This window comes from Oncorhynchus clarkii, unplaced genomic scaffold (genome assembly GCF_045791955.1).
Source record: "Oncorhynchus clarkii lewisi isolate Uvic-CL-2024 unplaced genomic scaffold, UVic_Ocla_1.0 unplaced_contig_6197_pilon_pilon, whole genome shotgun sequence".
Classification (NCBI taxonomy): Eukaryota; Metazoa; Chordata; class Actinopteri; order Salmoniformes; family Salmonidae; genus Oncorhynchus; species Oncorhynchus clarkii.
Genome location: NW_027258289.1, coordinates 12,436 through 29,214, shown reverse-complemented (window position 1 = coordinate 29,214; position 16,779 = coordinate 12,436). Strand labels below are relative to the sequence as shown.

Below are 16,779 nucleotides of genomic sequence, written 5' to 3'. Positions count from 1 at the left end.
CAACACCTCTTAGTCAACACCTCTTAGTCAATACCTCTTAGTCAACACCTCTTAGTCAACACCTCTTAGTCAACACCTCTTAGTCAACACCTCTTAGTCAACACCTCTTAGTCAACACCTCTTAGTCAACACCTCTTAGTCAACACCTCTTAGTCAACACCTCTTAGTCAACACCTCTTAGTCAACACCTCTTAGTCAACACCTCTTAGTCGGTGGTTTAACAACCAGTGGCCTGAGTCAATACCTCTTAGTCAACACCTCTTAGTCGGTGGTTTAACAACCAGTGGCCTGAGTCAATACCTCTTAGTCAACACCTCTTAGTCGGTGGTTTAACAACCAGTGGCCTGAGTCAACACCTCTTAGCCTGTGAATTTTACAACTAGGATTTCTGGAAAACTTGGGAATGTAAAAACAAAGTTGCTGTCATTTTGCAACCCTAGTAACATACCTGGTAGTCAGAGGTGATATGTACCCTAGTAACATACCTGGTAGTCAGGGGTGATATGTACCCTAGTAACATACCTGGTAGTCAGAGGTGATATGTACCCTAGTAACATACCTGGTAGTCAGAGGTGATATGTACCCTAGTAACATACCTGGTAGTCAGAGGTGATATGTACCCTAGTGACATACCTGGTAGTCAGGGGGATATGTACCCTAGTAACATACCTGGTAGTCAGAGGTGATATGTACCCTAGTAACATACCTGGTAGTCAGAGGTGATATGTACCCTAGTAACATACCTGGTAGTCAGAGGTGATATGTACCCTAGTAACATACCTGGTAGTCAGAGGTGATATGTACCCTAGTAACATACCTGGTAGTCAGGGGTGATATGTACCCTAGTAGCATACCTGGTAGTCAGGGGTGATATGTACCCTAGTAACATACCTGGTAGTCAGAGGTGATATGTACCCTAGTAACATACCTGGTAGTCAGAGGTGATATTTACCCTAGTAACATACCTGGTAGTCAGAGGTGATATGTACCCTAGTAACATACCTGGTAGTCAGAGGTGATATGTACCCTAGTAACATACCTGGTAGTCAGGGGTGATATGTACCCTAGTAACATACCTGGTAGTCAGAGGTGATATGTACCCTAGTAACATACCTGGTAGTCAGAGGTGATATGTATCCTAGTAACATACCTGGTAGTCAGGGGTGATATGTACCCTAGTAACATACCTGGTAGTCAGAGGTGATATGTACCCTAGTAACATACCTGGTAGTCAGAGGTGATATGTACCCTAGTAACATACCTGGTAGTCAGAGGTGATATGTACCCTAGTAACATACCTGGTAGTCAGGGGTGATATGTACCCCAGTAGCATACCTGGTAGTCAGGGGTGATATGTACCCTAGTAACATACCTGGTAGTCAGAGGTGATATGTACCCTAGTAACATACCTGGTAGTCAGAGGTGATATGTACCCTAGTAACATACCTGGTAGTCAGAGGTGATATGTACCCTAGTAACATACCTGGTAGTCAGGGGTGATATGTACCCTAGTAACATACCTGGTAGTCAGAGGTGATATGTACCCTAGTAACATACCTGGGAGTCAGGGGTGATATGTACCCTAGTAACATACCTGGTAGTCAGAGGTGATATGTACCCTAGTAACATACCTGGTAGTCAGGGGTGATATGTACCCTAGTAACATACCTGGTAGTCAGGGGTGATATGTACCCTAGTAACATACCTGGTAGTCAGGGGTGATATGTACCCTAGTAACATACCTGGTAGTCAGAGGTGATATGTACCCTAGTAACATACCTGGTAGTCAGGGGTGATATGTACCCTAGTAACATACCTGGTAGTCAGAGGTGATATGTACCCTAGTAACATACCTGGTAGTCAGAGGTGATATGTACCTAGTACCATACCTGGTAGTCAGGGGTGATATGTACCCTAGTAACATACCTGGTAGTCAGAGGTGATATGTACCCTAGTAACATACCTGGTAGTCAGAGGTGATATGTACCCTAGTAACATACCTGGTAGTCAGAGGTGATATGTACCCTAGTAACATACCTGGTAGTCAGAGGTGATATGTACCCTAGTAACATACCTGGTAGTCACAGGTGATATGCACCCTGGTAACAGATCTGATAGTCAGAGGTGATGTGTACCCTAGTAACAGACCTGGTAGTCCGAGGTGATATGTACCCTAGTAACATACCTGGAAGTCAGAGGTGAACTTGCACAATTGGTGACTGACTAAATACGTTTTTGCCCCACTGTATGTCATATATATTCTGGTATTGCCCCTCTATATGTCATATATATTCTGGTATTGCCCCTCTGTATGTCATATATATTCTGGTATTGCCCCTCTGTATGTCATATATATTCTGGTATTGCCCCTCTGTATGTCATATATATTCTGGTATTGCCCCTCTGTATGTCATATATATTCTGGTATTGCCCCTCTGTATGTCATATATATTCTGGTATTGCCCCTCTGTATGTCATATATATTCTGGTATTGCCCCTCTGTATGTCATATATATTATGGTATTGCCCCTCTGTATGTCATATATATTCTGGTATTGCCCCACTGTATGTCATATATATTCTGGTATTGCCCCTCTGTATGTCATATATATTCTGGTATTGCCCCTCTGTATGTCATATATATTCTGGTATTGCCCCTCTGTATGTCATATATATTCTGGTATTGCCCCTCTGTATGTCATATATATTCTGGTATTGCCCCTCTGTATGTCATATATATTCTGGTATTGCCCCTCTGTATGTCATATATATTCTGGTATTGCCCCTCTGTATGTCATATATATTCTGGTATTGCCCCTCTGTATGTCATATATATTCTGGTATTGCCCCTGTATGTCATATATATTCTGGTATTGCCCCTGTATGTCATATATATTCTGGTATTGCCCCTCTGTATGTCATATATATTATGGTATTGCCCCTCTGTATGTCATATATATTCTGGTATTGCCCCTCTGTATGTCATATATATTCTGGTATTGCCCCTCTGTATGTCATATATATTATGGTATTGCCCCTCTGTATGTCATATATATTCTGGTATTGCCCCTCTGTATGTCATATATATTCTGGTATTGCCCCTCTGTATGTCATATATATTCTGGTATTGCCCCTCTGTATGTCATATATATTCTGGTATTGCCCCTGTATGTCATATATATTCTGGTATTGCCCCTGTATGTCATATATATTCTGGTATTGCCCCTCTGTATGTCATATATATTATGGTATTGCCCCTCTGTATGTCATATATATTCTGGTATTGCCCCTCTGTATGTCATATATATTCTGGTATTGCCCCTCTGTATGTCATATATATTATGGTATTGCCCCTCTGTATGTCATATATATTCTGGTATTGCCCCTCTGTATGTCATATATATTCTGGTATTGCCCCTCTGTATGTCATATATATTCTGGTATTGCCCCTCTGTATGTCATATATATTCTGGTATTGCCCCTCTGTATGTCATATATATTATGGTATTGCCCCTCTGTATGTCATATATATTCTGGTATTGCCCCACTGTATGTCATATATATTCTGGTATTGCCCCTCTGTATGTCATATATATTCTGGTATTGCCCCTCTGTATGTCATATATATTCTGGTATTGCCCCTCTGTATGTCATATATATTCTGGTATTGCCCCTCTGTATGTCATATATATTCTGGTATTGCCCCTCTGTATGTCATATATATTCTGGTATTGCCCCTCTGTATGTCATATATATTCTGGTATTGCCCCTCTGTATGTCATATATATTCTGGTATTGCCCCTGTATGTCATATATATTCTGGTATTGCCCCTGTATGTCATATATATTCTGGTATTGCCCCTCTGTATGTCATATATATTATGGTATTGCCCCTCTGTATGTCATATATATTCTGGTATTGCCCCTCTGTATGTCATATATATTCTGGTATTGCCCCTCTGTATGTCATATATATTATGGTATTGCCCCTCTGTATGTCATATATATTCTGGTATTGCCCCTCTGTATGTCATATATATTCTGGTATTGCCCCTCTGTATGTCATATATATTCTGGTATTGCCCCTCTGTATGTCATATATATTCTGGTATTGCCCCTCTGTATGTCATATATATTCTGGTATTGCCCCTCTGTATGTCATATATATTCTGGTATTGCCCCTCTGTATGTCATATATATTCTGGTATTGCCCCTCTGTATGTCATATATATTCTGGTATTGCCCCTCTGTATGTCATATATATTCTGGTATTGCCCCTGTATGTCATATATATTCTGGTATTGCCCCTGTATGTCATATATATTCTGGTATTGCCCCTCTGTATGTCATATATATTCTGGTATTGCCCCTCTGTATGTCATATATATTCTGGTATTGCCCCTCTGTATGTCATATATATTATGGTATTGCCCCTCTGTATGTCATATATATTCTGGTATTGCCCCTCTGTATGTCATATATATTCTGGTATTGCCCCTCTGTATGTCATATATATTCTGGTATTGCCCCTCTGTATGTCATATATATTATGGTATTGCCCCTCTGTATGTCATATATATTCTGGTATTGCCCCTCTGTATGTCATATATATTCTGGTATTGCCCCTCTGTATGTCATATATATTCTGGTATTGCCCCTCTGTATGTCATATATATTCTGGTATTGCCCCTCTGTATGTCATATATATTCTGGTATTGCCCCTCTGTATGTCATATATATTATGGTATTGCCCCTCTGTATGTCATATATATTCTGGTATTGCCCCTCTGTATGTCATATATATTCTGGTATTGCCCCTCTGTATGTCATATATATTCTGGTATTGCCCCTCTGTATGTCATATATATTCTGGTATTGCCCCTCTGTATGTCATATATATTCTGGTATTGCCCCTCTGCATGTCATATATATTCTGGTATTGCCCCTCCTCGTTTCTGGTCACAGCTTCAGGAATGGTAAAACAAAATATAAAACACAACATGCACTGAAAATGAACCTTAGAAATAGCCGTGCTGTGCGATCTGGAAAGACAATAATACTGGTAGGAAAGGTTTTCATCTTTGGCTCACAATCTGTGGATAATATACAATTAGAAAGGTTCAATAATTATTCTCCTCTTAGACAGCGCAGTTCTTACTTTCGTCACTAGCAGGGGATTCAGACGATTTCTGGGGGACTGTACTCCCGAAGATGTTGACTGTTTTTGTGCATGCCAGTTAGCTAGCAGTTCTCAGCTGTTAACAGCCAATGGCTAGCAGTTCTCAGCTGTTAACAGACAATGGCTAGCAGTTCTCAGCTGTTAAACAGCCAATGGCTAGCAGTTCTCAGCTGTTAAACAGTCAATGGCTAGAAGTTCTCAGCTGTTAAACAGCCAATGGCTAGCAGTTCTCAGCTGTTAACAGCCAATGGCTAGCAGTTCTCAGCTGTTAACAGCCAATGGCTAGCAGTTCTCAGCTGTTAACAGCCAATAGCTAGCAGTTCTCAGCTGTTAACGGCCAATGGCTAGCAGTTCTCAGCTGTTAACAGCCAATGGCTAGCAGTTCTCAGCTTTTAACAGCCAATGGCTAGCAGTTCTCAGCTGTTAACAGCCAATGGCTAGCAGTTCTCAGCTGTTAACAGCCAATGGCTAGCAGTTCTCAGCTGTTAACAGCCAATGGCTAGCAGTTCTCAGCTGTGTCATGACAGTCCTGCTCGGCTCAGGTTACCAATGACCACCAGAGGAGAAGGGATCTCAAGGGCTAGGAAGATGTGGGGGTTTTATGACCCCTCACGCCCCTGGTAAATCTTAGGCCACAGACAAATTCCTTTGTCCTGTTACTATGGAGAACCAGCCTCAGAACATTAAACATGAAATAAAGGGACTTTGGAACAATGGTTTCCGTCAGCCACAATGGTGGTCATGACGATAGATGGACTATGAAAATGTATGTCATTTGGTGGTCATGACGATAGATGGAATATGAAAATGTATGTCATTTTTGTTCTGTTATTAAAGGTTAATAGACGTTATTAGGAAAATATTGTAACGTCAACAGTTGACCTAGTATATGTTAGATGATTATACATTGTACGTTGTGTGGAAAATGTCCAAATCAAAGAGAATGTTTTGGTAAAGATGAAATGTGAAGTTAGTTGTCTAAAATTGGATTTGAGAAAAACCTAACCCTTGCCTCTTAACTTGGTACGCCCAGAGAATTGCCCTAAAGGCGGTTACGCCCACCTCTGACCTGAGGGTATAAAACCTGTGAGTGAAGAATTAACAGATCAGACTAAGTGACCCGAGCTGCAGCCAAGTCCTAAAAGTAAACAAACCCAAAACTCAACCCAAGGTTGAAGACAAAGAAATATTTTTCTACCCAAGCTACGGATGAGTAGCTGTGTCAAGCCGGACCACCTATCTTCCACTCTCCATCGAATCGTGGTCACTACACTGTTTCATTCCTACGCTGTGAGTTCTGAGCTACAGAGCTGTCTGTCCTCAGAAGACCCCTTTCAGAGCAAGGGCGAGGGAACAGACCACTAAGCCAAATGGACCCTGACATCGTGAGGACAACCAGAGAGTTGCACCGGAGAAGTGCGTCATTGAGCAGCCTAAACGGTCCACGAGGAGCTTCCCATCTGAGACCTTCCACACGTAATTACATCATTATATTCTGACCCATAAGAGCGGCAGTTTGGGGCAAGGGTTAAAATAAGCATAGCTGACAAATTCACCCAAATTTATATTTCTCTCGTGTACTTTCTCTTTTTCTCTCTCTTTTAAATCCCCATTGTGGGTAACACGCGCCATAGTGTGTTGGCCCGTTATACTAAGTTCTAATCAATAGACTATAATGTGTTTTTGTCTATGTGTATCTTTTATCATAATTTTAGCTTTCTAGTAAATAAATGCTCAACTAAGATTGGTGTGGAACTCATTGGTGAGTCCCGGGTCCGTGCAGATTCACGGGCTATACGACGTTCAGAGCGAGATTGTAGAGGAAACTGATTAATTAGCAACTGTTGTGAAATCGATATTCTGACGTTCTTTGAGTAAATTTGGGAAATAGAAACTCAATAAAACTAATTTTTCCATGGTGCCCCAGGTTAATGAGTTAATAATTGCTTGATTCATTTTATCACGCAATTAGAAACCTTTAATCATTCGATGAGCAACAGTCGTCACATTAACTAATAGAACGTCACGACAGCTAATGGCAAGTAGAGGGGGGCATAATGAGACATGAGGGGGCCATAATGAGACATGGGGGAGGGCCATAATGAGACATGAGGGAGGGCCATAATGAGACATGAGGGAGGGCCATAATGAGACATGAGGGAGGGGCATAATGAGACATGAGGGGGCATAATGAGACATGAGGGGGGGGCATAATGAGACATGAGGGGGGGGGGCATAATGAGACATGAGGAGGGGGGGCATAATGAGACATGAGGAGGGGGCATAATGAGACATGAGGGGGAGGCATAATGAGACATGAGGAGGGGGCATAATGAGACATGAGGGGGCCATAATGAGACATGAGGGGGCCATAATGAGACATGAGGGGGCCATAATGAGACATGAGGGGGGGGGGGGGCCATAATAAGACATGAGGGGGCCATAATGAGACATGAGGGGGCCATAATGAGACATGAGGGGGCCATAATGAGACATGAGGGGGCCATAATGAGACATGAGGGGGCCATAATGAGACATGAGGGAGGGCCATAATGAGACATGAGGGGGCCATAATGAGACATGAGGGGGCCATAATGAGACATGAGGGGGCCATAATGAGACATGAGGGGGCCATAATGAGACATGAGGGAGGGGCATAATGAGACATGAGGGGGGGGGGCATAATGAGACATGAGGGGGGGGGCATAATGAGACATGAGGGGGGGGGGCATAATGAGACATGAGGGGGGGCATAATGAGACATGAGGGGGGGGGCATAATGAGACATGAGGGGGCCATAATGAGACATGAGGGGGGGCATAATAAGACATGAGGGGGGGCATAATGAGGCTTGGGAGGGGCTGAGTGCAGGGAACGTGACAGTACTGATTAGGGAAGAAACCGTTGAAGGTTCATATCACTTAGTTCCCTGCTTAGCAAGAATGATGCAATGTTTAGAGATAAGGAGGACCACAGGGGAAGCCATGTCAGTGTCTGAGTTACAGCTGTGTCGACCCTTTGGGAACAATTCAACTTGGTTAAGCTTCTCTAGTGTCCGTGAGTTATTTCATCTGAAAATTGGTTATAACTCCAGTTCTGTTTGTTAAATTAAGATTCTAACAACGGCAGTGTTTTACATAGACTATAGACTGAGGACGGGGGGGGACGGGGGGGGGCAGGTAGGACTTTAAAATTTTTATTTTACTAAAAAATGATGACCGGTCAAAATGAGTTCTTTAGCGGTTCTAGTGCTACAACGGACCAGCAGCTATTTGGACGGTTTACAGTTAACATGTGGATCTCAAGTCAGAATACAGCCCATAATGTCCCCTCTTGGGGGTTAGTGTGTGTGTGTGTGTGTGTGTGTGTGTGTGTGTGTGTGTGTGTGTGTGTGTGTGTGTGTGTGTGTGTGTAGATGTGTGGGTGTGGGTGTGTGGGGGATGTGTAGATGTGTGGGTGTGGGGGATGTGTAGATGTGTGGGTGTGTGTAGATGTGTAGATGTGTGGAGATGTGTCGGTATGTGTAGATGTGTAGATGTGTGGGTATGTGTAGATGTGTGGGTATGTGTCGGTATGTGTAGATGTGTGGGTGTGTGTCGGTATGTGTAGATGTGTGGGTGTGTGTCGGTATGTGTAGATGTGTGGGTGTGTGTCGGTATGTGTAGATGTGTGGGTATGTGTAGATGTGTGGGTGTGTACCTCAAGGTAACCTGTGTAGGCCCTGACAGGAAGGTGGAACTTGGAGATGTTGGTGTTGAGGAGGATGTTGCTGTGGATGTGGATGGAAGGGCGGAACAGGAGAGAGAAGATGTAGCGAGACTCACGAGGAGGGATCAGAACGGGGGTGCTGAGGTTCTGCACCTGGACAGAGACGAGACAACAGGCTCTTCACAGTACGCCACACCGCAGTCAAGACGCTTTGCAAATAAAATAGAATACGCTTTGTTGATCAGAATGAATGAGACTCCATGGACACGGGGGACTTGATCCTAGATCAGCACTGCTGCTCAGAGACAGTACATACAGCCCCTGATCCTAGATCAGCACTGCTGCTCAGAGACAGTACATACAGCCCCTGATCCTAGATCAGCACGGCTGCTCAGAGACAGTACATACAGCCCCTGATCCTATGCTACTCAGACAGTACATACAGCCCCTGATCCTAGATCAGCACGGCTACTCATAGACAGTACATACAGCCCCTGATTCTAGATCAGCACTGCTACTCAGACAGTACATATAGCCCCTGATCCTAGATCAGCACCGCTGCTCAGAGACAGTACATATAGCCCCTCATCCTAGATCAGCACTGCTACTCAGAGACAGTACATACAGCCCCTGATCCTAGATCAGCACTGCTACTCAGAGACAGTACATACAGCCCTTTATCCTAGATCAGCACTGCTGCTCAGAGACAGTACATACAGCCCCTGATCCTATGCTACTCAGAGACAGTACATACAGCCCCTGATCCTATGCTACTCAGAGACAGTACATACAGCCCCTGAACTCACGCTGAACATGGTCTTGGCCTCATCTGGCAGGGTGACGTTGTGTATGCGGACAGCAAAGTTGAAGGCGTTGGTAAGGAAGATGGATCTGTTCACGGGGTCTACTGGACTGTCTCTGATGTGGAACAACATGGCCGTGTGGTCAAAGCACAGGTAGCTAGAAGGGGCAGGAGAGAGGGGAGACCGGTAGAGGTTAAATCACATCAAACCTGATGGGACTAACATACAGGGCCAGTTTAGTCTGACTCAGTACAAGCATAGTCCTGGACTATTAAACTAGAAAGCATCTCCATTGAATGTCCAGGACAAGACATAATCTGCGTCCACTGTGTATTTAAACTGGACTCTACAAGACCATAATTGAACTATGACCTAACCAAGTCAGTGCTGAGTCATGAATGAACCAACACACGTGTATCCTACCATCTAAACACATCATGAATGTTTCAAATCTTGTAAACGGTCAAAAAAAAATAATATATGAAATCAAAGCCCTACCCTTGTAGCACCTCTGCTTGGTACGGGACTTCAAGTTTAGATGAGTTTATCTCCTTGACCTCCACTGTTATTTTACCAGAAAACTGAACCGGTCTTTCTGCTTTTGATGCTGGTAACAAACAAAAAAATCACAGAGAAAATAAAAGAACATATTAAATCCATTTCCATGACTGGGTATACAGATATACATCTGTTGGTCACAGATACCTTAGAAAAAGGTAGGGGGGTTGATCAGAAAACCAGTCAGTATCTGGTGTGACCATTTGCCTCATGCAGCGTGACACACGAGTTGAGTTGATCAGGTTGTTGATTGTGGCCTGTGGAATGTTGAAGTTGCTGGATATTGGAGGGAACTGGAACACGCTGTCGTACACATTGATCCAGAGCATCCCAAACATGCTCAATAGGTGACATGTGAGGTGAGTATTCAGGCCACGGAAGAACTGGGACATTTTCAGCTTCCAGGAATTGTGTACAGATCCTTGCGACATGGGGCCGTGCATTATCATGCTGAAACATGAGGTGATGCCGGCGGATTAATGGTACAACAATGGACCTCAGGATCACTCTCTGCATTTAAATTGCCATCGATAAAATGCAATTGTGTTTGTTGTCCGCAGTTTATGCCTGCCCATACCATAACCACACACCACCATGGGGCATTCTGTTCACAACGTTGACATCAGCAAACCGCTCGCCCACATGACGCCATTCAAATTCTCTAAAATTACGCTTACGGTAGAGAAATTAACATCGAATTATCTGGCAACAGCTCTGGTGGACATTCCCGCAGTCAGCGGGCCAATTGCACCCTCCCTCAAAACTTGAGACATCTGTGGCATTGTGTTGTGTGACAAAACTGCACATTTTAGAGCGGCATTTTATTGTCCCCAGCACAAGGTGCACCTCTGTAATGATCATGCTGTTTAATCAGCTTCTTGATATGCCACACCTGTCAGGTGGATGGATTATCTTGGCAAAGGAGGAATGCTCACCAACAGGGATGTAAAAAAACATTTTAGAAAAATAAGGTTTGCGTGTATATTTCTGGGACCTTTTCTTTCAGCATGAAACATGGGACCAACACTTTACATGTTGAGTATATATTTCTGTTCAGTATAAGCTTTAAAAACAACAAACATTTTCTCTACACCTCCATGGCAAAATGTGCAGAACTGCACAAAATGAACTGCGGCACTTCTGAGTTTTTCCTGTGGCCCCCCCCCCCCCCCCCCCCCCCCCCCCCCCACCCCCATCAATGTTGCCCATCCCTGGTCGATGTCATGGAGAGAACAGGTGTTCCTAATGTTTTGTACACTCAACACACCCACTGAAGAAACGTGAATACCACTGACTTAAAGACATGGCATTTATAAACAGCTTTTCTTCTAAGACACCAACTGAAAGGTTAAACACCCGACAACGTAATGTTATTTCTATTCATTGAGTTTTATAAAAAAGGTTAGTAATAAAAACGTCATGGTCTTTGGGTCCGTGGTTAATATTTCAGGTTTCTCAATTCAAGTGATTTAAACATTTTCAAAAGATCACAAGACTTACCATCAAAACTAATACTTGCAACTTTGGTATATCTACTCTCGCCTGCTTTTAGGGTGATTGCTTTGAAATTGATGGAAACCGCTTCGTTGGATGACCTCGTCCGTATACTCTGGGGGAAAAAAAACACCAAAATACAAGTTTACCTGGACGTCGGAGCGGAAGAGTCAACAGACAAACAAGAGGAGGAAGTGCCAAGCAACTCACCGCGATCCAAACATCTTTCCTTCCCGAATTCAGTAGATGTGAGTTCAATTGTTCCGGCCGATCTTGTGACCGTAATGTACCGCAGTCTAGCATCTCTGTGGAGGAGTATATACCAGGGGCTAGAGGGAAGAGACCAAACAGAAAGAACCTATCAACCTCATGTGGACCAGTCAATCAACAATACCCGAGGTGACCTCCACCTCCACAGGCAGTATGATAAACTGGTCTAATACCTGAGGTGACCTCCACAGACAGTATGATAACCTGGTCTAATACCTGAGGTGACTTCCATAGGCAGTATGATAACCTGGTCTAATACCTGGTGACCTCCACAGGCAATATGATAACCTGGTCTAATACCTGGTGACCTCCACAGGTAGTATGATAACCTGGTCTAACACCTGAGGTGACCTCCACAGGCAGTATGATAAACTGGTCTAATACCTGAGGTGACCTCCAAAGGCAGTATGATAACCTGGTCTAATACCTGGTGACCTCCACAGGCAGTATGATAACCTGGTCTAATACCTGGTGACCTCCATAGGCAGAATGATAAACTGGTCTAATACCTGGTGACCTCCACCTCCACAGGCAGTATGATAACCTGGTCTAATACCTGGTGACCTCCACAGGCAGTATGATAACCTGGTCTAATACCTGGTGACCTCCACAGGCAGTATGATAACCTGGTCTAATACCTGGTGATCTCCACAGGCAGTATGATAACCTGGTCTAATACCTGGTGACCTCCACAGGTAGTATGATAACCTGGTCTAATACCTGGTGACCTCCACAGGCAGTATGATAACCTGGTCTAATACCTGGTGACCTCCACAGGTAGTATGATAACCTGGTCTAATACCTGGTGACCTCCATAGGCAGTATGATAACCTGGTCTAATACCTGAGGTGAACTCCATAGGCAGTATGATAACCTGGTCTAATACCTGAGGTGACCTCCACCTCCACAGGCAGTATGATAACCTGGTCTAATACCTGAGGTGACCTCCATAGGCAGTATGATAACCTGGTCTAATACCTGGTGAACTCCACATGCAATATGATAACCTGGTCTAATACCTGGTGACCTCCACAGGTAGTATGATAACCTGGTCTAATACCTGGTGACCTCCACAGGCAGTATGATAACCTGGTCTAATACCTGGTGACCTCCACAGGTAGTATGATAACCTGGTCTAATACCTGGTGACCTCCATAGGCAGTATGATAACCTGGTCTAATACCTGAGGTGACCTCCACAGGCAGTATGATAACCTGGTCTAATACCTGGTGACCTCCACAGGCAGTATGATAACCTGGTCTAATACCTGAGGTGACCTCCACAGGCAGTATGATAACCTGGTCTAATACCTGAGGTGACCTCCACAGGCAGTATGATAACCTGGTCTAATACCTGAGGTGACCTCCACACACAGTATGATAACCTGGTCTAATACCTGAGGTGACCTCCACAGACAGTATGATAACCTGGTCTAATACCTGAGGTGACCTCCACCTCCACAGGCAGTATGATAAACTGGTCTAATACCTGAGGTGACCTCCACAGGCAGTATGATAACCTGGTCTAATACCTGAGGTGACCTCCACAGACAGTATGATAACCTGGTCTAATACCTGAGGTGACCTCCACCTCCACAGGCAGTATGATAAACTGGTCTAATACCTGAGGTGACCTCCACAGGCAGTATGATAACCTGGTCTAATACCTGAGGTGTCCTCCACCTCCACAGGCAGTATGATAACCTGGTCTAATACCTGGTGACCTCCACAGGCAGTATGATAACCTGGTCTAATACCTGGTGACCTCCACAGGCAGTATGATAACCTGGTCTAATACCTGAGGTGACCTCCATAGGCAGTATGATAACCTGGTCTAATACCTGGTGACCTCCACAGGTAGTATGATAACCTGGTCTAATACCTGGTGACCTCCATAGGCAGTATGATAACCTGGTCTAATACCTGAGGTGACCTCCATAGGCAGTATGATAACCTGGTCTAATACCTGGTGACCTCCACAGGCAATATGATAACCTGGTCTAATACCTGGTGACCTCCACAGGTAGTATGATAACCTGGTCTAATACCTGGTGACCTCCATAGGCAGTATGATAACCTGGTCTAATACCTGGTGACCTCCACAGGTAGTATGATAACCTGGTCTAATACCTGGTGATCTCCACAGGCAGTATGATAACCTGGTCTAATACCTGAGGTGACCTCCATAGGCAGTATGATAACCTGGTCTAATACCTGGTGACCTCCACAGGCAATATGATAACCTGGTCTAATACCTGGTGACCTCCACAGGTAGTATGATAACCTGGTCTAATACCTGGTGACCTCCACAGGCAGTATGATAACCTGGTCTAATACCTGGTGACCTCCACAGGTAGTATGATAACCTGGTCTAATACCTGGTGACCTCCATAGGCAGTATGATAACCTGGTCTAATACCTGAGGTGACCTCCACAGGCAGTATGATAACCTGGTCTAATACCTGAGGTGACCTCCACAGGCAGTATGATAACCTGGTCTAATACCTGAGGTGACCTCCACACACAGTATGATAACCTGGTCTAATACCTGAGGTGACCTCCACAGGCAGTATGATAACCTGGTCTAATACCTGAGGTGACCTCCACAGGCAGTATGATAACCTGGTCTAATACCTGAGGTGACCTCCACAGACAGTATGATAACCTGGTCTAATACCTGAGGTGACCTCCACCTCCACAGGCAGTATGATAAACTGGTCTAATACCTGAGGTGACCTCCACAGGCAGTATGATAAACTGGTCTAATACCTGAGGTGACCTCCACAGGCAGTATGATAACCTGGTCTAATACCTGAGGTGACCTCCACAGGCAGTATGATAACCTGGTCTAATACCTGAGGTGACCTCCACAGGCAGTATGATAACCTGGTCTAATACCTGCGGTGACCTCCACAGGCAGAATGATAAACTGGTCTCTGTTGGTTTTGATCCTGATGAAGGCTGTGTGGTTGTCTGCATCTCTTGACGAGAAGCTAGCCCTCATCACACCCTTCGTCTCAAACGGAGGGATCTCCTACAACACAGAGAATACAAGATTAATAAAACAAGGACACAGTCAGGACACAGAGGATACAAGGACACAGTCAGGACACAGAGAACACAAGGACACAGTCAGGACACAGAGGATACAAGGACACAGTCAGGACACAGAGGATACAAGGACACAGTCAGGACACAGAGAACACAAGGACACAGTCAGGACACAGAGAACACAAGGACACAGTCAGGACACAGAGAATACAAGGACACAGTCAGGATGCATCCCAAATGGCTAGTACATTAATAGTGCACTACTTTTGACCACATTCTCTAGTGCACTATAAAGGAAATAGGGATCCATTTGGGAAGCTGCATCAGAGTGAGGGACCCTAGAGCAGGAACTAGTGGTCAGAGTGAGGGACCCTAGAGCAGGAACTAGTGGTCAGAGTGAGGGACCCTAGAGCAGGAACTAGTGGTCAGAGAGAGGGACCCTAGAGCAGGAACTAGTGGTCAGAGTGAGGGACCCTAGAGCAGGAACTAGTGGTCAGAGAGTGGGACCCTAGAGCAGGAACTAGTGGTCAGAGTGAGGGACCCTAGAGCAGGAACTAGTGGTCAGAGTGAGGGAGCCGTAGAGAGAACTGACTGGGTTCTGACTAGACGCACTACAGCTATGACAGGAATATATATATATTTTTAAGGACATTTTACTCCAAAATGAATGAAAATAAAATGTTGACCACATTTAAAATAGAATTTCCACCTCCAGAAAAGAGCCCAATAACATATTGGTGAAACTTTAATTAAAGCCTATGCATGGGTTCAGACTAGAGGGAGTACAGCTACGGCAGGAAGTTACTATTTCATAGCAGGTTAGGATAATTAATATGGCAGGTTATGTTCCCAAACTGTGGGGCGAGGGGTCGGCAGGGGGAACCTCGCGGTCCCCAAATTTAAAAATAATAATAAATACACTGAACAAAAACATCCAAAGATTTGACTGAGTTACAGTTCATATTAGGAAATCAATCAATTGAAAAGCACTCATTAGGCCCTAATCTATGTATTTCACATGACTGGGAATACAGATATGCATCTGTTGGTCACAGATACCTTAAAAAAATCAGGGGTGTGGATCAGAGAACCAGTCAGTATCTGGTGTGACCACCATTGTCTCATGCAGCTCAACACATCTCCTTCACATAGAGATGATCAGGATGTTGATTGAGGCCTGTGGAATGTTGTCCCACTCCTCTTCAATGGCTGTGAGAAGTTGTTGGATATTGGCGGGAACTGGAACACGCTGTCGTACACGTTGATCCAGAGCATCCCAAACATGCTCAATGGGTGACATGTCTGGTGAATATGCAGGTCATGGAAGAACTGGGACATTTTCAGCTTCTAGGAAATGTGTACAGATCCTTGCAGCATTGGGCTGTGCATTATCATATTATAAAACTATGAAATAACACATGGAATCATAACCAAAAAAAGTGTTAAACAAATCAAAATATATTTGAGATTTGCCTTGATGACAGCTTTGCCATCCGAGTGAAAAAAGCTCCTGGGTTAGGAGACGCAGGTTAAGGTTTGAAAAAGTGTACAGGTTAGCTAAAACGCTCTGCTAACCTAGAGATTCCCAAAGCACGTTTAGTTTTTTTGACCTAGCACTACACAGCTGATTCAAATAACCAATTCATCAAGTTTTGCATCAGTTGTGTAGTGCTACGGTCAACAAAAAAAACATTCACCCAGGGGGGCCCCAGGACCG

The 16,779-nt window shown here is 44.2% G+C and overlaps 1 protein-coding gene across 1 annotated transcript; it reads right to left on the bottom strand.

Moving 5' to 3' along the window:
• Window positions 1-8,878: 8,878 nt before the first annotated feature.
• LOC139396486 (transmembrane protein 131-like) lies at window positions 8,879-14,941 on the bottom strand (the record flags this gene model as incomplete). Its single annotated transcript, XM_071143508.1, has 6 exons — window positions 14,910-14,941; window positions 11,953-12,071; window positions 11,749-11,857; window positions 10,189-10,297; window positions 9,694-9,847; window positions 8,879-9,040 (listed from the first exon to the last, which is right to left on the bottom strand). Coding segments are annotated over exons 2-6 (627 nt in total), but the record flags the coding sequence as incomplete, so codon positions are not given.
• Between the last annotated feature and the right edge of the window lie 1,838 nt (window positions 14,942-16,779).